The 24,601-nt window shown below is 36.9% G+C and overlaps 1 protein-coding gene across 1 annotated transcript in view; it reads left to right on the top strand.

Annotated features, from left to right (window-relative positions):
* The window catches only part of LOC137406437 (DNA-directed RNA polymerase I subunit RPA1-like), a 58,479-nt gene extending 33,885 nt beyond the window's left edge, over positions 1-24,594 (top strand). The window contains exons 22-37 of the mRNA XM_068093021.1: positions 613-764; positions 2,663-2,791; positions 4,855-5,019; positions 5,369-5,692; positions 8,882-9,007; positions 11,039-11,263; positions 11,938-11,990; positions 13,164-13,331; positions 14,929-15,073; positions 17,401-17,503; positions 18,625-18,779; positions 18,965-19,042; positions 20,705-20,878; positions 21,611-21,721; positions 22,687-22,879; positions 24,461-24,594. Of these exons, the coding sequence (XP_067949122.1) occupies positions 613-764; positions 2,663-2,791; positions 4,855-5,019; positions 5,369-5,692; positions 8,882-9,007; positions 11,039-11,263; positions 11,938-11,990; positions 13,164-13,331; positions 14,929-15,073; positions 17,401-17,503; positions 18,625-18,779; positions 18,965-19,042; positions 20,705-20,878; positions 21,611-21,721; positions 22,687-22,879; positions 24,461-24,582 (2,423 nt within the window). The 3' untranslated portion in view covers positions 24,583-24,594. The remainder of the gene's footprint in view (positions 1-612; positions 765-2,662; positions 2,792-4,854; positions 5,020-5,368; positions 5,693-8,881; positions 9,008-11,038; positions 11,264-11,937; positions 11,991-13,163; positions 13,332-14,928; positions 15,074-17,400; positions 17,504-18,624; positions 18,780-18,964; positions 19,043-20,704; positions 20,879-21,610; positions 21,722-22,686; positions 22,880-24,460) is intronic.
* The last annotated feature ends 7 nt before the right edge of the window (positions 24,595-24,601 follow it).

Raw genomic sequence — 24,601 nt, 5'->3', positions numbered from 1 at the left:
TAAGCGAGTAACGTAACCTTTATTCAGCGTGCTGTACTTGTTGGTAATTTTCCAAGCAGTCAACATTTTGGGGCATAAAAACCTTTCACCCTGTTTTTTTGTTCAATTATAGTTAATCACAAACTGTTAACATTTAGCAAACTGCAGGTCAGCGTAAGGAGTCAAATTCTATTGATCTCATATTGATATATTGATAAATTGTATTGGTCTACTATGTCTGCCATTATCTCTGTCATTATTATTATTATCATATTTAGAAATCCAGCAAGGCTAACAGTTTTACCAGTTTTTATATATTCTACATGAACATTTTTTAAACAAATTATAGAATTTCCCACTTTAGTTAGTCTGATGAGGTCAACAGCTTGACTTCTAAACTTTCCACTTTTGATGGTATCTGCGTTTATAAATCATTGAGTAAAATTGAATTGTTCAATTCTCGTTCACTTACAAGTGAGCAAATGGCATGCCAAGGGAGACGAAACCAAATTTTGCTGTTATTTATATTTAAAGATGAACAGTTTGACCTGGTTGGAAACTGTCAAATTCTTTGTATGTTTAAATGTAGTTAGTTTGATTCTGTTACCTCCATGGGCTTCTTCTCATTACCAGGTCGAAGACCACCTATCACCAAAAGCGGACGATCCCTACCATCCTTCAGACCGTATGATACAACACCCAGAGCAGGAGGGTTTGTAGACGGCCGGTTCCTCTCGGGTATTCGCCCCCAGGAGTACTTCTTCCATTGTATGGCTGGCAGAGAGGTATGAAATATTCAATCACGAATCGAATCCGGGCCTGGGAATCGAACCCGAGCCTCCCGCGTGGCAGGCGAGAATTCTACCATTAAACCACTGATGCTTCATGATAGTTGAAGCTTAAGATTATGCTTTGTATGCTTAGATTAGCTTTGCAAACCGGGATTATTCGACCGTAACGGCTCGCCGCCGCATTGAAATAAAAGGCCCGTAGAAGTAATAGAGCAGAGGGAAGAGACTTGCTCCTCGCTCAAAGAAAGCTTTGCCTTCTTATCAATCACTTCTCATCGACAGTTCATCGTATTTGTGTTGATGCAAAATGCAAAACAGTACATTAGGCCCCTATATAGTGGTGCAACAGATTGGTAGACAGTCCTTGAAACTATCGCTCTTCCAGTGCCTCTCCCTCTCCAAATACTTATTCAGTATTTGAATATGAACACATCAACAATGTTTGCATGATGTCCTTTCCCCACCACTACATATTTTGTGTATAATATACATTTAACTGCATACCAGAACAGCTGGTTAAAGGTATAAACACACTGGGCGATTTTATCGCGAGCGTTATGAGGAAGGCGGAGATATCGCTGGCGTGTGCATAAACACACTTGAGCGATTCACTAGCAAGCGATATAATTGGCAAGCCCACAAACTGCCAATAAGATTTCGTATCATTAGTTTCTTCGGAGTTGTTAATAAATCTAGGTTAGTCAATATGGCGCTGTCTAGGCGACAACGTAAACAACTTATGCATTTGTTATTAAACCTATCTCACTTTCACGGATTGTACACTGCTTACACTACAAGAAGACATAAGAAAAAACGATTATTGTATTTTTAACTGTAATATTTTTTACTATTTTTATACATATTTTATTTTGTCGTGGTTTTTTAAAATATTTACCGTTCTCAAGATGGTCAACCTGCGCAACGATTGACTCCAAATGTTGGTTTTCAAATCGGATTTTTGTAATTTTTTTGTTATGGTGCACAGGACTGGGAGTGCTATTATTAAATTTATGAACAATCCAGTGTTTGTTCTAAAGATGTTTCAATTGTAACAATATAGCAAATTGTCGCTGCTGTACATTGGTGAACAGCGATAAGAAATAATTACTCGCCATGAAATTGCATTCTGGTAAAAGCCAACCAATCGAAATGCATCTTGCTAGCGATAAAGTTGTGTAGAGAAAGTCTAACGTTATCGCTCTGCATGAGCACGCTGAGTGAATTCTAGCGCAGATTAGCGCCACGCAGCGCGATATCGCTCTAAATATCGCCTAGTGTGTTTATACCTTAAGGCTTCAGTGTTTAGTAATTTGCTGATGGGCAAACAAACTCAGCTCCTGAGTTACAAGAAATGCATGGAGGTACCCAACTAGCAAATTCCTTGTCATGTCACTAATTAGCAAAATTTCCTCAGTGGGAGCGACTGATAGATTTTAAACAAGCCCTGTGAATGGTCAGCTATTTGTATGACTAGGGTTACGCTGTGTGGCTCTATTGACCTTAGCTTCTTTTTCTATTGCAATGATGAGGTAGTGTGACACCAGACATACTATCACTATATGACAGCAATCACTGAATGTGTGAGAGTTTATCTGTTATTACTCAGGGTCTCGTAGAAACCCTAAGTAATAACCATAGATATAGTAAACCCATAGATATAGTAAACCCATAGGTATAGTAAACCCATAGATATAGTACAAACCATAGATATAAACATATAAACATATATAAACATATAATATAAACATATAAATATAAAACATATAAACATAGTATAAAACCATAGATATAGTAAATATAGGGTTTATTATATCTATGGTGATAACAGTAGTAAAGACAAGCGGAAATGAGTCTTTGCAGAAGTGTATAATAGTTGATCTGTTATATCTTAGGGTCTAGTAGACACAGCGGTGAAGACAAGCAGAAGTGGATATCTACAGAGATGTCTAATCAAGCATCTAGAGGGAGTCATGGTGGAGTATGACTCTACTGTGAGGGATTCAGATGGCTCTATAGTTCAGGTGTGTATGCACCTGTGTATGTTACGTATAAAATGCATACATACTCATTATACATGTATGTGTATACATCTGTATTACTTGACACGTGTGTAACTGCTTGTGCGCGCTATGTGTAGGCCTACTATGTATGCATGATGACTATTGGTATGTACATCATTATCACTTAGCATATGTATGTGCATCTACAGGTCTGTGTGTATATGTATATGTGAGTGCTGCTTATCTCAATACAGTAGACGCCCCTATAATGTAAATATTTCGTTTTGAGAACGTTTATGTTATAAGGCAAGAGAGAAAACAATATCTTTAAAACTATATACGAGATTCCCACCATTTAAATCAAATTTCAGAATTTGCATTGATTTGACGCTTTACATTACGACCTATGTGGAATTTTTTATGCGATTCGAAGCGAAAACTTGACAAATTCTTTACTTCAAGTGGAATTTGCATAAAAGGAGGTTTACATTTACTATATATAGAAGCAGAAATCGGTATCAATTATAACAGGTATTTCATCATAACATGTATCCGGCTTGAAATGGGTCTACCTTTATGTGGATCCGATATCGTAGGTATTTGTTATGGTATACATCCATTTTATAGGATAACCATTTTTATCCATCCAACAGGTCTGCATGGTAACTCATTTTGTCCTATTATTTTCGTTTTAACATGCATATTGACTTCTGGCTAAGGAAAACATTTCTTTTACTTTTTTATGCTCATGATTATACCTAATGTCCATTTTTAAGCATTCTTTTTGACAAAAATGGTGCTTGAAAAAGTTGAAGCTAATCCTGAAGAAAACATTCAGTAAAATCTCAAAGAGTAGCCTAGTCAATAGATTAGGTGACTCAGTGCTAACCTAGTCAAGGGATTAGGTGACTCAGTGCTAACCTAGTCAAGGGATTAGGTGACTCAGTGCTAACCTAGTCAAGAGATTAGGTGACTCAGTGCTAACCTAGTCAAGGGATTAGGTGACTCAGTGCTAACCTAGTCAAGGGATTAGGTGACTCAGTGCTAACTTAGTCAAGAGATTAGGTGACTCAGTGCTAACCTAGTCAATAGATTAGGTGACTCAGTGCTAACCTAGTCAAAGGATTAGGTGACTCAGTGCTAACCTAGTCAAGGGATTAGGTGACTCAGTGCCAACCTAGTCAAGGGATTAGGTGACTCAGTGCTAACCTAGTCAAGGGATTAGGTGACTCAGTGCTAACCTAGTCAAGGGATTAGGTGACTCAGTGCTAACCTAGTCAAGGGATTAGGTGACTCAAATCTAACCTAGTCAAGGGATTAGGTGACTCAGTGCTAACCTAGTCTATAGATTAGGTGACTCAGCGCTAACCTAGTCAAGGGATTAGGTGATTCAGTGCTAACCTAGTCTATAGATTAGGTGACTCAGTGCTAACCTAATCAGGAGACTTACTAGTAAACTAGTAAGTCTCTTGATTTTGTTCGTTGGATAACTTGGAGTTATCATATACCACATACAAAGTAGGACAGGTTTTGTTTATAGCAATTCAAGTTCTGCGTTTTCCTTATGATAACAGTTTTTCAGCGTGTGGTGATTTGAATGAATGTTTCAACCTACATTCTTAAAAGCATCTATTTTAAGCGAAACAAAACCAAGACAACAACACAACATCCACCGTTTCTGACTGTCGCCCTCTTATTTCTCGCGATCTTCGCCTTGTTTAGATGGTCAAAGGGTAGTTTTTATTCATTATTTCACTGTTCTTTCTGCCTTCCATCCGTACTTTTCCATTTATATGTAGCAATATAATTATAACATGTATTTCTTACAGATTTTGACTGTTACATGCATTTATATATTATGCAAATGTAATATCTGAGTTTTGCGAAGGCTTGGAATGGAGTTGGGCACTTATATGATAGAATAAGTTTGTACGTACTTACAAAATTTTCTAATTACGAAGTGGCTGCCAAAGTTAATTACTTTCGTAAGTAGATGTTCCACTGTACTATTCCTCTTAGTTATTATATTGGGAGAGATCACCGTAATATCTTTTCTATGCAGTATATAAGCGATTTTTTGCCAGTTTACTTATGGAGAAGATGGACTGAGTGTTCTCAACACAAACCTCCTCAACAGAAAGCGGTTTCCATTCCTTATAGCTAATTATAAGACTGCTGCTGGTAGCCATGAAATGACACGGTTGCGAGAAATTCTAGACAAAAAGAAAGCCAAACGCTGGGACAAAAAGGTAATTCTTATTTCTAGTTGACAACTATTCAGCTCTGGTGACCAACACTTACAAGTGGACTTGCTGTATGACTTTTGAAGGCAATTAAGAATCTCACTGCTTAACGATTACTGACAGGTATCTGACTCCCGTCTGACACTGTCTGTTCGTTATCTGACACGTACTGACAGGTCTAACACTGTCTGTTTGTTATCTGACAATCACAGATCGTATGGGGCTCCTGTCTGACACTGTGTCCATTTGCTTCCTGACATGTACTGGCATGTACTTGAATCCTGTCTGACAGTCGATGTACTCACAATCTGACACTCTGTTTAACTCTTACTAGTGGGTGTGCTATTTTCTGCAGATATCCAAATTCAAGGAGATGTGGTCAGAGTTCGCACCAAATGACAGGCGGTCTGCCTTCCTAAAGTATACGCAGGATCAGCCAGACTGTATGAAGAGTGCTACCGAGTCCCTCAATCTGGAACTCTGCAGATCTCAGACCGCGAAGGCAGTCGAACAGTCTTACAGAGATCTTTCCGAGGAGGAGCGTTCGGAGCTTGACATTTACTCGTCAAAATATCCTGACCCAACTATCAGTGTCTACGCTCCGAGTCGGCATCTTCACTCGCTGCCAGAGCAGCTGAGGGAAGATCTTGATGACTATAAATTATCCAACACTGACCAGGTAAATTGCTTCCCATGTTTAAAGGTTGACTTGCTACAAAATTCACATTACAGTTATCTGGTATCAAAAGTTTCACCATGTCTTACTCTGCTGTGTTGTAGGTGCAAAATATGTGGAAATGCGATTATAAGCTCTTAAAAGCTCAAAAACAAACATCGCAGCCATTACAAAATGCTGTAGTTGGGAATCTCTTTATTTCGATGATATACTCAAACATTGCGGTTATTGTTTTGACACATGATGTTATCACGTGAAATAAGAGGCTCAATATAAAACGTCTCGTAGCACTAGTTCATGACAAACACTTCGGGTTCTACCGGAAAGCTCGTATCAAATATAGATGCTCGCTACTAGTTTCGCTTCAGTTTTGTCTAATCATCTAGTCGTAATCTGATCATGTGACGCATGATACTTCTTGCCAAACAGCGCGAACAATTTCTGCAGCATTTTTCGACTATCATTACAAGCTTGTGATTACAAGCTCTTAAAAGCTCAAAAACGAAAAGCTGCCATAGATTGGAATCTCTTTATTTCGATGATGTAGCCACGAAATTTGGTTATTGTCTTGTCACGTATGTTCTCACGTGAATTGAAAGGCCAATGCAAAGCTCAATATAAAACTTATCGTAGTACTAGTTTATAACAAACCCTTTGGGTTTTACCGAAGACCCCGTATCAAATATAGATGCTCGCTACTTTACAGTTTTGTTTCTGTTTGGTCTAATCGGCAAGTCGTAATCTGATCATGTGACCAAATACTTCGCAAATAATTTTTGCAGCACTTTTCGATTATCACAGGTGACCAACAGGCTCGTCATGTTTATCAGAGGATGATGTGCACTCTTTTGAGCTAAGGTTAAAAAATTAAACGAATTTTTGCGGTAGGTTTTGAGATCTCAGTGCTCAAAGTGACAGCATTACGATGATAATGAAATAGATGCGTAAGGGCAATAGACATGGTTTTATTGAATGCGTGAAGTATATTTGAGAAAATGTTTCGACGAATGAGGTTGCATGAGAGTGTAAACAGAAGCCATCGTGTTCAATTACGTCCCATTTGAGCTGTTTTGGAAAGGGATTCCAATCTATAGTGTTTTCATGATGGCTGTGCTTAACTGTTCGTTTTTGAGCTTTTAAGAGCTTGTAATCACTTTTCCACATATTTTGCATCTAAAACACAGCAGAGTAAAACATGGTAAATCTTTTGATACCAAATAACTGTAATGTGAATTTTGTTGCAAGAGTCAACTTTAAAAGCTGATCATCCGGCAGAATATTGCAAATGCTTGTTTAAACCCCAGCTAACACTGAGTCACCAGAGTGTTTGTGTAGCCACCCCATGGTGTGAGTACAAGTGCTTGCTCAAACTCCAGCTAACACTGAGTCACCAGAGTGTTTGTGTAGCCACCCCATGGTGTGAGTACAAGTGCTTGCCTAAACCCAGGCTAACACTGAGTCACCAGAGTGTTTGTGTAGCCACCCCATGGTGTGAGTACAAGTGCTTGCTCAAACTCCAGCTAACACTGAGTCACCAGAGTGTTTGTGTAGCCACCCCATGGTGTGAGTACAAGTGCTTGCTCAAACCCCAGCTAACACTTAGTCACCAGAGTGTTTGTGTAGCCACCCCATGGTGTGAGTACAAGTGCTTGCTCAAACTCCAGCTAACACTGAGTCACCAGAGTGTTTGTATATCCACCCCATGGTGTGAGTACAAGTGCTTGCTTAAACTCCAGCTAACACTGAGTCACCAGAGTGTTTGTGTAGCCACCCCATGGTGTGAGTACAAGTGCTTGCTCAAACTCCAGCTAACACTGAGTCACCAGAGTGTTTGTGTAGCCACCCCATGGTATGAGTACAAGTGCTTGCCTAAACCCAGGCTAACACTGAGTCACCAGAGTGTTTGTATAGCCACCCGGTGGTGTGAGCATGTTTCCTAACTAAACTTGTCAGCGAAGTAAATCGGGAAAGTTGGTTCCTTCACACTACCACAACACCCTTTGTTAACATTGAACCGATAAATGGAGAAAGGCATTGAGACAAGCTGACACCTGTGGCAAGCTGACACCTGTGGCAAGCTGACACCTGTGGCAAACTGAGTCTAAAATTTTATGAATTATATACCAGTATATTTGGGGTAGTAACTAGGACATTCATGGCCGTCTCATTACGCAAGCTGTTTATCTTGACTGCTTCTTCCTTATAACTCTACTATTTCTTATGTAGCATTAATATGACTGCTAATACTAAAAACACTGTATCTAGGGTTTATGAATACCGTAGAAGTATGTGGAGCCATCCATAAAAAAGGGACGATAAAAAGAAAGAAATTCATTACCTTATCTCATCTTTTTATCTAGATATTGTTTTGCTCATAGTTGGATAGTTTTTATGGAACTAAAACTGTTTATAGCTGCTGAGGTTGTTGGTATTTCCCTAATCAGTCAGTAATGCCAACAAACATTTCATGCTTTTTGTAAATTAGTACAAGGGTCAAAGCTGAGCAAATTTACTGTGATAGATTGTGAGTGTGAGCCATAGCCTGAGATATTATATATCGGACTCCTCTAGTGTAAACCGACATATTAGGGTTTTCATGGAGTAATATCTCAGACAATTACAACGAAAAGTTGAAATTTTCGCTTTCAGCAAGCATGCACCAGTAATCTAGCTCATGCTTGCATATGCGAGTAATGAGGAGGGCATGCCATGTGAGAAAAGAAGTTGTACCTGCCTTGGCTCTTCATCCTAAAGAGTGGAAGTAGTTTTCTTATTACCTGCAGGTTATTTTGTTAAGAATTATGGCCCAAATTGTAGAAATAACTATGCTACTTATTTATGGTTTCCATTCTTATGTTATTCACATGGTGTGCTTGAAATATAAAGTTGTACCTGCTGTGTGAGTTTCTCCTATTTTGTGACTCAGGTAGAGACCTTCTAGCTAGCGCACACTCATGCATCCCATCGAAGCTATGGTCAATGTCAAGGCCAGTGTGTATCAGTCCTATCAATAGCCATTCCTCCTATCCAGCTCTATCATCTCATTTAATGCGCATTTGAAAAAAATGACTTAGAGTAGGTGCCAACCTCTTGTTGTTAAAGTATACTGAGAAACTAAACATGTAGCCTGTGGTCCACACAGACTGGATGTAGGAGGCTATGGTCGCTGTTGATGACTTACCACTCTTTCAGTTACTAGTGCAGGAAGAGGGAGAATATGGTAAGATAACTGCTGATCAGCTCGAGGAACTTGTATCTCTCTACGGCTGCAGAAGTAGAGTCGAACCGGGTGATGGTGTCGGTATTCTAGCTGCACAGGTAAGTTCACTCACTATTAACTCATGCTGTTAAGTTGTGGTGATGTGAAGAGTTGAAACTCTTGATAACGCTTACACTGAATGTTGACTCAATACACTAAATCTGATTGATGACATAGTTGGAAGTCTCCTATATCAATAGGCAGGAAGTCCAGTATGATCGTTAATCTTAGACCAGAGATAACTGATCTCGTATTCTAGTTGAAATCATTGTGTTGATTACCTTGTAAGCTTGTAGTTGTTGTGGTTATTACTATTTATGAATAATACATTTCACTACAAGTTGGTTTTAGAAAAAATTGAAACGCTAGCCAAGCATTAATTGAGCTCACAAATAAAGTTTTATCGATGATGAACCATGGCAGAGGACTATTAGGGATATTTCTTGATTTTAGTAAGGCTTTTGACACCATTGACCACAATATACTCATTCACAAATTAAAATATATTCCCTTTTCATCGTCTTCTATTCTATTCACTGGATAAAAAACTACTTGGAATATAGAAAACAAGTAACCTTTATAGAAAACTATAAATCTAGCTTTTCAAGTATAAATTCCGGCGTTCCTCAAGGTTATATCCTGGGTCAACCTTATTCTTAATATATATTAATGATCTTGTGTTATCTATTGATCATCTAAAACCTATACTATATGCTGACGACACAAATTTATTTTTTGAGTCTAACAATTTGAATAATGACATTGATATAGTCAATAACAAACTTAAAAAAATTTGAAATTTAAAAAAAAATGAATTTAAAAAATTGAACAATTGTGTAATACAAATAAATTAACTGTAAACATGGACAAAACAATGTACATGATAATGAGAAATCATTAAAAGAAAATTAAATTAGACAAATCTATAAAATTATTTGATTCGGAGTTGAGACATCTTCAATCAAATTCTGAGGAATTCATTTGGGCAGTCATCTGATATGGGACACACACATTAATAAACTAAATAAGCAGATAGGATCTATGTCAGCCTGATTAGTAGATGTTCTAAATTTGTACCCAGAAGTATTATGAAACTAATATACAATGCGTTTATTAACTCAAAAATTAGTTACTGTTTTGAGTCCTGGGGAAATGCTTCATTTTGTTATTTAAAAAAAATACTAATATCACAAAAGCGTCTAATGCGCATAATATTTAATAAACCGCCGCTAACTTCATCTCGGTCCCTGTTTGTTCAGCTGTCTGTGTTGCCTGTTGACAAACTTTATCGTATAGAACTTAATAGTATAGAATTCTCTTGGTAGCTCATTCAAAATTTTATTCAAGTGATGACGAAACCAAGAGAGATTCACACTATAACACCAGATTATTAGAAACCAATCTACCTTTACATTATTTTATACTGCCTCGGGTCAAAAAACAATCGAATACAGCGTACCATCACGATGGAACAGTCTTCCAATAGACTTACGCAAAACCTCTGCATTTACTAGTTTTAGAGTTAATATGAAAAGTTATTTATTAAACCTAGATTCCTAGAGGGAAGACCTGCTGTTTACGTTTGCCAATTCATGTGGGCCCAGCGCCTCGACTAGCTGTAGTGCTACTGCGCATGTGGGCCTCATCATGCCTTAACAATAGGAACTAAGCTTCATTATTTTGTTCAACCTAATCAATATTATAATAATATAATTATAAAATAAATAATTTTATTAAATAATATTATAATAAAATACACACTCATTGCTTTATGCAAGCTGGCTTGTAAGGTCATTAACCTCGATTGCTAAAAACAATATTATATCATACAAAATCGTCACATTGCACATGTACTTGTAGGTTGTTAGCAAACTTGCGGCATTCGTCTTATGCTGGAGTTGTCTAAACATAGTTATATATTCTACTACTGCTCAGCCGCTGTTCATTCACTTGATCACTAGACAAAGATGAGTTTTTGTTAGTTGATTGGTACTAGTGACGAATGTCACTGCTGTGCCGCAGAGTGACGAGTAGGTACAAAATATAAACGGCTAGATGTTGGTTTGATCCTATTAATTTTTACATTGCAGTCAATTGGTGAACCGTCGACGCAGATGACCCTGAACACTTTTCACTTTGCTGGCAGAGGAGAGATGAATGTGACACTAGGTATTCCCCGTCTCAGAGAGTTGCTTATGGTGGCCAGCAAGACCCAAAAGACGCCATTTATGGACATTCCCTTTCTGAAAACCAAACATGCAATTCGCCGGGCAAAAAATCTCCAGCTGAAGCTCACCACTGTTCGACTCTCCGAGGTGGGTGGCAGCAGGCGCCTTACAGTTTGTGGCAGGTATTGAGGTCAAACTGTCAGCGCTATTATTATAGCATGTAGAAATTGTTTTCATCAACAACCATCTGCTACTCTACTAAACAAGTAGCCAATTTAACTCAGTATTATATTGTCTATAATCTTGACAGTAAGATATCATCTAGTACTTTCTAGTGATGGTTTCTCTGTGTTGGTATGACAGTGTATGCAGTCACTCTGATCAGCTCCATAGTAGGCTACTTGCTTCTTCATGGGCAGCTATCAGTCTGTTATTAGCTGGTATAGTCTTTAATTGCAGATATGTTAATGACAGTTGGTTCCTAGGTAACACATCTCATAACGATATGTTAATGATAGTTGGTTCCTAGCTAACATATCTCATAGTGATATGTTAATAATAGTTGGTGCCTAGGTAACACATCTCATAGTGATATGTTACTGGCAGTTGGTGCCTAGGTAACATATCTCATAGCGATATGTTAATGACAGTTGGTTCCTAGGTAACACATCTCATAACGATATGTTAATGATAGTTGGTTCCTGGGTAACACGTGTCACCATTCCCTTTCAGAGTAGTATTTTTGATCGTTGTATTTGATGTGTGATCCCAATATAATTACTACAGACAATAGGCTATCATTTTCATCTATATAATTTTAGCTGCTAGAGACTGCTGATATATCAACCCGTCTCATTACCAAAGGACCTGCCAGGTAATACAGATATAAGAATTTAACTTCAGACTGCTGATGGTCCCCATGGTGCACCCTTATGCCACTTTTAGTAACTTGGTTACTAGTAGCTGTAGTTTTTTCTGTTAAACTAAGTAGTGACATTTTAATACATACTAGTGTAGTCAAATGTAGACTTTGGTCTTGACAGCCATGAAGGTGAATCGTATTGGTTAAACACCAATCATCACTTCTGCTAAAATCTTAGGATAAATTCCACTTGTCATAATAGATACACTACCAAGGCTATCTAGTAGTTGCCTGCTCCTGCGGTAGTATTGTAAAACTAATTAAAGTGGAATAGTGTAATTTGACAATTAATCACAATCCCAATACAAATGGAAGAACTTTTCTATAAATTAGTACAGAATATTATTCGCATTTCTGAATTGTTATGGACAGGTAATACAGACATTGTTGCTGTTAATATAACTTTTGACTTAGGCATAGAGTAAACCTGAGTGTTGCTATTTTACTTACATGTACATAGTTAGGAGTAAACAAACATCTTAAACATAGTGTACATATAATAAGGAAAGTTGATAATACCAAGAAATATTATAATATCTAACAAATCCATTTAAAACGTCAATTCATAATATTAGCTGTTCTTGTAGTTCTTTTCAAAGTTCTCATACGTAGAGATTCTATGTTTGAAACATATTAATTTAAATAAAATCGTAGAATGATTCAGTCATTCTGAGTATAACATTCCCTCGAATTGTTCCACAATGTTCTTAAATAATGGTTACGTTGTTGTATCTCACCATGTAGCCGTGACTGGTTGTATCTCATCATGTAACCATGACTGGTTGTATCTCAACATGTAACCATGACCGGTTGTATCTCACCATGTAACCATGACCGGTGTTTTATTTAAAATTTAAAGAATATTCATCATTCTCTTCAAGTTCGCATGAGATAAAATAATATTAATCCTGGTACTTCTGCTGCTTGTTAACTGTAGATCAGGTACTAGCTAACTATAAAATTGACAAGTTTTTAAATATTGTAACCATAGCGTCACTCTTTCACTCCGTTTTTATTTTATTATCATTTTTTGACCCATTTAATTTTTGTAATCTGTTGAAATCTTTCGTACACGCGAGTCTAGTTGTCACTTGAACACTGATAGACTCTCTAATTCTTCACCAGTGAATGGGGCAAGGAGCACGTAATCACCTTACAGTTCCTCTCTCCCGACCAATATGCTGGCAGATGCCTCCTCACACCTAAGCTTGTGCTACGGCATGTCGAGGGGACATTCGTGGCAGCCATAGCCACTGCATACGCCAAAGCTATGCAACTAAACCAGGATCTCAAGTACGTATGTTATGAACTCTATTATCTTCAGATGTCTGCACTGATGTGAGTTTATGAACCTATTGTGTGTTAAGATAACCTATTGCGTGTTAAGGGAACCTATTGTGTGTTAAGATAACCTATTGTGTGTTAAGGGAACCTATTGCGTGTTAAGATAACCTATTGTGTGTTAAGGGAACCTACTGTGTGTTAAGGGAACCTATTGTGTGGTAAGGGAACCTATTGTGTGGTAAGGGAACTTATTGCGTGTTAAGAAACCTACTGTGTGCTAAAATGACAAGGTGAAGCAACCTTCTGGTAGATGTGTTCTACAGAACCTTCACAACGAATAGGTTCACTGTTAAGTTGTATGCAATGAGTCGTTCCTCAATCACCACTAGGTGTGCATTGATGTCCCCTGCTCTGGCTTTGTTATTATGTATATCTAAACCCTGGTATCAGTTCTCATATAGAGATCAAGTACCATCTGAATCAGTGTCATCTGATTACTAATTATTTCTTAAATAAATGTGAAACTGATGATGTGAAATATTGTTATTCATATCTGACCAAGGCAGCTGATAAATTCACTGAGTATTTTTTGTTATAATCACAATGTTAATAATAGATTTTCTGTTTCACATTAACAGCAATGAAAATCATCACCACCAATCACAGGCTAGGAATGTAGTGTAATACTTCTGTTTAATAGCATTATTAAATTCAATTATTAAAACATATTTCTTGTAGTCATTAAAAAAACTTTTGTGTATGTGCAACCATTTACATGCAAGTTTTTTTTTTGAGATTTGCTTTGTGTGTCAAACCATCATATATCGAAATAAATGTTCCTACTTGAATATATTATGTATATTTCATATCACAGCCTAAATAAATTCTAAATAAAATATGAATGGTTAAATAAAAAAGGTTTGATGATAAGTACTTCAGGTATGTGTAACATATAATGTAAAAATATAATATAAAAAGACAATCAAAAAACTAATTGAAATGTAAAAACTATAATAATAATAAAAATAAATAATTTTTTATTGCTATTTTTTATTGTTACATTGTTAAGTAAATTGTTACGGTTACCGTAAAGATGTAATGAGCGAGGTATATGTTTGGAAGTGAAGATAAGCACTGTACTCCAACATAGACTAGGGTGAAGCTTAATTTCACATAGCATATATTTTTATTGTTTTCACTACTTTTTATTTTTAATCTTCAGTTAGTAAATAAATTACAATGTTTTGAACAACTTCACAATTAATACGGTGACAACTACATGTACTTCAAAGGTTGATAAAATATTTGTTTAAATTTCACGTATTTTGTAAAATTTATATGTAAAGGTGATCATAAGTAGAAGCTCCACTATATCTTATTTATCTATTCCGTATCAAAATATATCAACCTCAACTATCCAACACAAAATATCTGGATTCGTTTAGTGGAAGTCACTGAATTGGTGTCTGAATGGCTGATGTTTTGATATTTCTGGTTCATAAAATATTAACCTATTTGTAAAGCCAATAGGACATACAGTGTGCAATCTTCAGGTAAACTGGTGTGTTAGCCATCAATCATCTTGTACTTATCCGTTTCACTCCAGACTGCTCAATGCGCTGACTGTGGAAAAGGATAATTTACATCAAGGTGCATCGGATGGTGAGGAAGAAGATGAACTTTTACCAGCTGCTGAGAACGATGAGCTGGAGGCTGCCATAAAAGAAGCAGGAGTTGACCACGATGCTGTGGTACGAATGCATATCATATCTATATACAGAGGACCTTCGCTATACGATTTTAATTCGTTCTAGTGTTGGCATCGTAAGGCGAAAATTTCGTATAGAGTGGTACTAGCTGTGCTACTCGGCGATGCCCTGATAAAAAGAAAGTCTTTGGACAGAAAATTGATTTGTATTTAACATATAACAACATTTGCCATTCTAACTTTCAAACTACATATCATGAGAAAAGTGTTTTGTGGCCTTTTGTGTAGTTGAAATAGTCTAAGAAAGAAAATAAAACAACTGTGAAGGTTTTCAAACTTTGTCAAACAACCGTACCTTTCAAACTTCATATCATGAGGAAAATGTTTCGTGCAGGTCAAATAAAGTAAAAATAAAACGACTATAAAAAGGTTTAGATGTAAAAGTGAAATAATTAGCAAGTATTAGCTAAATTGAGTCTGTTTTGCTATGATTACAATAAAATATGATTCGGTAGTGATACAATTAATATGAACTGAGAAAACACAATAAAAATCCTTAATATGTAGAATTAATAATAACAACTCTTGCATAGAAGTGTGTGCGTGCATGTGTGTATCAAGAAGGTTACTGTTCCACCAGAAGCTATCCATCAAAAATGTTAATCCTAGTAACTATAGTTACCTACAGTAACTTTATTATATTTAGTGAATTTATTGGTTGATCTGCATTAAAGTGTAACGTTACAATGTCTATGAGCAGTAGTACGTATCGTAGAAAGTTTTTACCTTCAAGACAGACTTACGTGTAACAAAAACTTTGGATTCACTTCAAATAAGTTTAGCTTACCAAACACACACACGAAAAGCTAAGTTTTTGTATGTATTTTTTAACGATTTTGCTGAATTTCAATTTTTCAAGTTATTCAACTTTTGATCACTAAAATTTCATCACCTATCAGTTTTGGGTCTTCACTTTCACCATAACTTTCAGCAGGCCCGTTTAAAACATTTTTCAACCTAACTCGGCAAGAAAACCCATCCAACAATGCTGTTTTCGTAATGAATTGGATTTTTGTTAGCAGGCTAATAGAAGTTATCTGGCTACCAGACCTTCCGTAGGTAGAGATCGCAACTCCAACTTTGCTAATGGTTTTGAAAGAAAAATATTACTTTATTACATGAGAATTGCTCAACTGAGAGAAATCGATCATCATTTCTCTTTCAAGCATTGCCAAAATATTTTTGGCGAACTGCATCTTGGGGTCTTTGTTATTTTGACGTACGTAATAAGCACATCGACTGCCAAATTTGAACTCGGGCAAAAATTTTGTTGAATTTATTTGGTGAAAAACAATTCGTATGGTGAAAAACAATTCGTATGGTGAAAAACAATTTGTATGGTGAGGTGAAAACATCATCATGTTTTACTTCGTAAAGGGAAAAAATCATATACATATCAAGGTAATCATATCCTGAAGGTGCGCTGCAACTAATTATGAATAACTTCGAACTGAGAGAGATCGAGCATCGTATCTATTTCATGCGTTGCGTAAGGTATTTTGGCGAATACAGCATATTTGTTATTTCAATGTATTCAGCACGTTGACGGCCAAATTTGATATTCGAGAAAATTTTTTGTTGATATCGGTATCGTGAAAAAAACTGTTGTATGGGTAGGGCGGAAAAACACCATGTTCCACGTAAAAAAACAACAAGGTCATCGGAACTCGCGGGCGCACTGTATATAAATCTCAGTGTTGGTCTGTCATTTGTGTGTTCAGTTATAGCGATACAATTTTAAGGACAAAAATCCAGTTTGCACTGGATTTGAACTCGGAACCTCCAGCTCTGCAAGCAGGCATCCTAAACTGATGGACTACGTGTCCAACTGACCATAGTGATGAATAATTGTAAACATACTTATGCACCTTCCAACCGTCAATGCCGATTAAAATGTTGACACATCAGCTCGCCATTGCTTAAAGATCATGATGCAATCTTTCTATAACACTGGCTTAAGTTATCATTATAGCGGCCTTTATTATGGTTCTAGCCTACGTTACTTAAATTCATTGGGTAAAGAAACTTGGACTGTAAGTAAAAGTAAATTTTCTATGCATAAACTTTTTTATTACGTGTGCAATGTCGGGTATTCACCTAGTATTACTATAAGTTAGGTTCTCTACATTTGTCTGTGAAAGTTAATGGAGTCTAATTGTGTGCTAAGAAACCATAATGTAAGGTTATGTCCACTTGTTGCATGCTTACTTACTTATGAAATACAATGACTAAATGGTCTTGCATAGCAAAGTATTAGGTTTCACTGCATGCTGACTGAGTAACAATTTAATGACCATGGCTATGTTGCAGGCGGGTAAAGACTTGGAGAGGATGGATGAGGAGCGAGAGTATGATGGTGAGGAGGATGAAATTGCTGAGCTCCTTGGTGATGAGATATCGAGTGATGAGCCAGGTATGTCATTGCCTGTCTTCTACCGCTCTATGTAATCTATTGCTTATATATGTATAGTCTGGGAGTATACTCTGTGCGCATATTCTGTACGTATAGTCTGTATATATATAGTATGTATAATCTGTAATTGTTAGTCTGTAATTATCAACTTCTATAGTTGTTATAATTTTAATTTGCTTTGTTTTAGTAAAGCAATATTTTTTTAAGTTTTTAATTCATGACTAATTCAGACTGGGTCAAAGACAGCTATTATTATTTCTCCATATTCAAGTTCTGTTTGAAAACTGCGATTGAATTGAAGTGAAATTGAATGAATAGTGGAGATCATGAGATGATAGGCAAACTACTGCACTGCAAGTCATCATTATCTCTCCAAACTTACTGAACAAGAGTACTTTAAAGGTTTCAGTTGTAACTCACTAGTTATTACTCTCTTCAAACTCTAGTACAGGGGCTCTTAACCTTTTTCATTCAGTTCCCTCTTACGCCGTTTCATAAATTTGATTCTTCACGCACTTTTAACTCACATGACTAAAAACAACTGATACAAATTATAATCCCATTTTATTGTACATATCTAAACATGTAACAACGTATTATTAATTTTTATGTAGCACGCATACAACACACAACAATACATGACCTTCGGCAGGGCGGTGAATTGGTTTATGATTAGGTTAACTTACTATCCAATCAAAATCTGGATGGATGTGTTCACATATATCTGGGTTCTGACTAATGGCTCATTATTAGCAACTAGTGTTATAGATAAAACAAAAATGTCAAATGATTAAACCCGAACTCACACGGCACTGCAGGGCATAAATTAAAAATTTATCAAATCAGACACCTCTGTTCCCCCTTGTATATTTAAAATTCCCTTCTAGGGGGAGTTGCTCCCTGGTTGGGAACCCCTGCTCTAATACCTGCATATACATCCTCTGAACTCCACAGTTTCAATGTATACAACAAGTTTTGAAAACTCATTAATACTCAAATCCTCTAGCTTGCTAGTTTTCAGTATGTTGGTTCCCGTGCAAGTTATCAACCTAACGTACAGCTAATCATTATGGTGTGATTATGATCTCAATGTGCCCAAGTCTCACATGTTGTTTCTTCAGATGGCGAGTCAGCTTTCTCAACGGATGCCGAAGAGAATTCTGATGTGGAAGACTACACGATGGATCAACCCGACAGCCTTTCCGCCAAGAAACGCCTCAAGCGATTCCGTGAGGCTGCTGAGAAACAACAGGAAGTAGACCCAAAGAGAATTGCGGTTAGCTTCTTGTTTTTCTCACAACCTAATTAGCGACCTCACACGTAGTTGTTTTAATCCGTGACTAATAAGATGCCAGCAACCTGCTGCACCCATTAAGTTGGTATCGTCTCCCTTGAAGTACTTTTTAAACTATGGATAAACAATGTGCTTCAATCTGGTGCTATAAGATGCTTTATTTGCAGGCTGTAGTTAGGGTGCCTGGAGTTGTGGGATATTCTTATGATGTTGGTGAGGAGCGCTGGTGTCAGATCACATTCAAGGTAAGGTTGAGTGATTGCGTTAGTTGGTTAAGAAAAGATGGTATTTAGGTCACTAGTATGACTCACCATGTCGAATAAAGAAGTAATGAACTTGTAAATCTGTTGTCCTATTTAAACTTCAATTGTACTGCCATTTGCATTTGAACCAATGGTACTCGTTACCTTGTAGTTCTTTGGAAACATGCATTTCTTTTATGACAGTGGTTTAAAAAGTAAATTTAAAGCCAGGCTACGCACATATTACTAGTTCAGTAATACATTGAGATAAGAGCATCCCTACATACAAGCAATTTGAGATACGAGGAAAATTCTGGGCAAGCTTTTGCCTCGAGGTACGAGACATGATATTTCCAAGATATAAAAATGTAAAACAGTACTCAATGTGGCCGCTAGGTGGATGAGTATACTAGAGGCTGCTTTCGAGAACAACATCACTTGGTCTTTCTCATTTGGTCAGTTTGAAAAAGTTACAAAATTGATAATACCCATTTAGGTGTTTTTTAGAAGTGTTTATATTGGAAAATCTGATTTGATATACAAGTGAATTGATATACGAGCTCAGTTTCGGAACAAATTAAGCTCGTTTCTAAAGGTATTAGTGTACATAACACTAGTACAGTGGACCTTCTCCATACGATTTTAATTCATTCCAGTGTTGCCATCGTAAGGCGAAGATGTCATATACATGTAGAAGGGTATGGAAACCCATAATAATTATCTAATGCAAACATATTTTATATGCGTACTGTACATATTAAAAATTAGTAACAAAATAATATGTTAACCTTAGTAACTATAGTTATCTACAGTAACTTAATTTAGTGGTTATGATCCGCGATAAAATGTAACATTACAATGGACTTTGTGCAGTATGTACCGTAGGGAGTTCTTACCTTTGAGGCGGATGTATAACAAACGTTGAATTTAACTTAAATTAACTTAGCTTATGAAACACATAGTTGAAGCTACGGTAAGTTTTAGTATGTATCTTACTAAACTTCAACTTTGTCATCGGCTAAAATTTTATCACCGTTTTCCGGTTTCGTTTTTATAATAATGAATAACGCTGAACTGAGAGTGAGTGAGAGAGAATCGTATCTCTTTCACGCGTTGTGGTAGGGATTTTGGCTAATAGCAAATCGGCATCTTTGTTATTTCCACGTATTCAGCACACCGACTGCCAAATTTGAAATTTGCGAGAAATTTTTGATGATATCGTATGGCGAAAAAATGTTGCATGGCAAGGTCGAAAAAACATTTGAGTAATCCTCATCGTAAGGCGAAAAAATCGTATAACAGGTTAATCATAACCCTAGGGGGCACTGTAGTACATGTTCAGAGACACCTACACAGATAAAAAGAGGGAGTAGTCTACAAGTATTCATGGCTTGTGTAATATTGTAATAATGGTAACTACATGCAGTGCGCCGAATGTGTGCAGATAATTCAACACTGTTGAGCATTAGCCATCTTTCGATGAATTGATGTTATTATTAGCGTCAGAAAGTTTATAAGATGAAGCGTTTGTTTGTCATTGTAAAACTTGCATTCAAATTCTAATTGTTGTAAGTGTCTGGCTCCTTTTGTCAATGCTTTATCAAATGTCTGTTTACCACGATGTTTACGTTGTGTGATCTTTAGGGTTGCGGGCTTCTTTTGTAGTACCCACTGTCAAATACAGAAGTGGATATGACTCCAGTTATTGAAAGTGTAGCTAGGGCTACTTTAGTCTGTGATCCGGAGAAAGTTGTACGGGGTGTCAGTAAAGCTATTCTCACTGAGCCAAAGTGCAAGGATGATCCTCCTAGACTGAAGACTGATGGTGTGAACATTCAGGTTAGGAAAATTGGTAAAACAAAGGAAATGGGATGTTGTCTAGTTATACGCCATACCAGATACTGCTTCTGATACAGTTAATAGTGTGCTAGACACCTATTATGACTTAGTTAATCGTGTGCCAGATACCTTTTATGACATGGTTAATAGTGTGCCAGATATCTGCTCATGGCATAGTTAACAGAACATCAGATACCTCTTACACCATACTAATAAATGTCGGGCGTTGCACGGGTAATAAAAAAAGTTTTGGCATAAAAAATTTATTTTCATTTGGCAAAAAGTTTCTTTACCCAATGAATTTGAGTAACTTAAGCTAGTAACTTAAGCTAGTAACTTAAGCTAGTAACTTAAGCTAGTAACTTAAGCTAGTCTAGATATTTACTATAATAAGAGCCTCTATGATAATTTGAGCCAGCTTTATATTGAGATTGCATCATGATCTTCAAGCGTGCTAGATGAAGCATGCAAGTTTAACGAGTGGCAATAAAAATTGGCAGGTGTATTGGTATGCAGTATGCACAGTTATTCCCTTGTATAGCAATGCAGCCACTTGGCCTAGTGGTTAGCTCACAGGTCTGCAGCTGTGGAGGCTCTGAGTTCAATCCCAGTGGGGAGCAGATTTTTCGTTATTAGATTTTATCTCTGTAATTGGACATACAAATGACAGACACTCATATTTATGTACATAGATTTTTTAGTGTACATGCCTTTAATAATAATTTATTTCAGCGGATGCTGCAGTATGACAGCATACTAGACATCAGCAAGCTCTACACCAATGATATTCATGCAATGGCTGAAAATTACGGTATCGAGGCTGCCTGTCGGGTCCTCATCAAGGTGAGAAAGCTTGTTTTATCACAATTTGCCTGCTCACCAGATTCGTAAGGTGCGGCTAGACACACTAACAAAAATGCTTTGTTCGTTTACATCGAGCACGATATTGCTGATGGATCTGTGATTGGCTAAAATAAATGATTTCATTTTATTTAAGGTTTGCATTTAAACGATGATGATGTGGCTTCATGCCAACAAGTATTTACATATGGACAAAGGCATTTCTGTAACCGATATATGAAGGCCACTTTTGTAAATTCTTAACAGTTAAAACCTTTTAGATAGATTGTAAAGTACCTGTAGTAACCCCATTTTTCCTGAAGTTGATTCCTGTATTTTTATAATTACCCATTTTTTCTTTAATACATGATGGTACTTTGATAACACTAACAACAACACTAATGGATTATCCAGAACGTTGTAGCCTTCACACAACTAAGGCCAACTTTTATTCGTCATTCTATTACTCAACACGATGTATCATACATGTATAACAGTGTCAGTGACTGTAGCCACAGTGAATATGTACACTACGCGTTGCCTCTGCATTTTGTCTGTGTGTGTAGCTAGGCCTTACAACTAGAATTATGCTAGTGAGGAAATACATCTACTCATAAATAACCATCAGCGCAGTGTTTCTTCGTTCTATGGCTTCTGCCTAAATTTTCATAGCAAAATGTTAGTTCTGATCTACATTTAATTGATTCAAGCTAGTGGGTAGGGTGGGCCCTTTTCATGTTCATGATTTTTAGGTTTCAGCTGTGTCAAAACGACAACTTCGAGTCTTGTTAAGTAAGATACAGTCAAAGGTTTTTAGATTAAAACTTGCTACTCACTCCTTGTATATACATTATAGTATGTGCCCGGTAGGCAGAATACAATTCACAACTGTATTGCTCATGCAAGAATAGGTTTCCTGTTTTCTATTTTCTGTATACAGATTAAGTGGTAGTCTATGTTGCTTGCAGGAAATCCGAGATGTGTTCGCAGCGTATGGCATCACAGTCAACTACAGGCATCTCTCCCTAATAGCTGATTATCTGACATTTGACGGAAAATACAAGGCTTTCAATAGATCGGGTCTCCTCTCTCACGCCTCATCATTGCAGAAAATGACCTACGAAGCTTCCACAATGTTTCTCAAGCAGACAATGTTAGCGGGTGAGTACCCACATGTCATGCATGACACTTGTGGACACCTGGTCGCATATGTCTCTCTACAGATACCTGTTTACATGGTCTGGAGAGACTAGAGAACAGGTGGTTTTTCTACTGATCGCATTGCTAGTGTTATAACGCAACGCCTGTACGGTTTATGAGCTGACGAACCTCATAAGGAATAGAAGTGTGATATTGTATGTAATCCTACATGTAAAAATTGATGAACTCCTTTACTGGCTAATACCAGTACTCCTAGCAAGAGAGCAATAACAAAGTAAACATCAGGTAATATTTATTGTTGGCCTTTAACTGAAACTAACAGATGTTGTTTTATTTAACCCTTTCACTGCCAACCATGTACAAATTCGGCTATTGGCCTAGTGCCAGCCATTTTACCGAAAATTGCCGATATTGCTTCATGATATGTATACAGTATTTTTTCAATTTCAATCTCTATCTAGAACATTTTTGTTACATATTTTATTTTGCCAACATTTTTACCAACATTGCAATGCAAAAATTCAATGTATCTATACTTTGTGCGATGATAAAGCTATGTGAAGCTACGATCAATGCGAAGCTAAAACGATCCTCTACAATGTTCCTTACTCTTACAAAACCATTACTTTCACCACTATCAGAGACAGTGCTGCTACTTTAATTATCTGTATAATCATGAAAATTTGAATCTGAATTGGCTGCAATGTCATCAACATAACTAATTACCTGTTTTCTGAATTGGCTGTAATGTCATCAACATAACTAATTACCTGTTTTCTGACTCCCGCAGTACTTAACAAAACTTACACAAAAATATTCATTTTTAGAGTAGGAATTCTCAAACAATAATTTAAAATTGCTTCGTTGTTTTAGGCTAATCTTATAGAGAAATCTTCAGACAACACTGTCAATTTCATAAAAGTCTTAAAGACCGTGGGTTATGTTGTCAACGAATAATAAAATTAAGTTACAAAGCAATTGCTGGGAAAGTCGCAAAAATGCGTATGCGGTAGTCAACCCTAGAAAACACATAAATGCATATACGGCAGCGAAAGGGTTAAGTTTCACTATTACCTACCACTGGTTACCTATATAAAATGCAGGCCCCGTGATTCAACCTGCTAGCGAAAAACCAAATGCAATGAAATTCACTCACTAGAAGATGATTAACAGGCCCCGATACCCTTGTTGTGACAAGGGTGACAATGATGTGACAATGTGATGTGACCCCCCTAACGTGACAATGATACCATTGTCACATTATTGGGTTTTTTCTAACCAGATAATTGCTGAATTCATGGCGTGCTCACTGTCATATTTTATAAGAAATGTACAGATAAGTACAACAGCACTCAGCATCCATATTTTTTGGTAAATCTAATAACTGGTGACCACTGTTGTACATTCCAATGATTGAATGTGAAGTCAGCAAGGCTTGCTTGACCAGCTCACAGACCTAATTTTTTAGCTTTTCATAAACATATTTTTATTGCATAATAAGATGCTGCTACTTTTATCTGTGCCAACCCCTCTTACCAGCAGACATCAACAAGATCAGCATGTCAGTTCTTTATCATACAGGTGCCGTTGATGATTTGGACTCTCCATCTGCTAGGATTGTCGTTGGAAGAACGGTAAAGGTTGGGACAGGATCATTTGAGTGTGTGACAGTGAGCAAGGGAGACAGATTAGTGGAGGAATGAGAATACTACACACGAGATA

This window comes from Watersipora subatra, chromosome 10, assembly GCF_963576615.1.
Source record: "Watersipora subatra chromosome 10, tzWatSuba1.1, whole genome shotgun sequence".
Taxonomy (NCBI): domain Eukaryota; kingdom Metazoa; phylum Bryozoa; class Gymnolaemata; order Cheilostomatida; family Watersiporidae; genus Watersipora; species Watersipora subatra.
The sequence above is the reverse complement of the archived record's forward strand: the minus strand, read 5'-3'. Positions and strand labels throughout refer to the sequence as shown.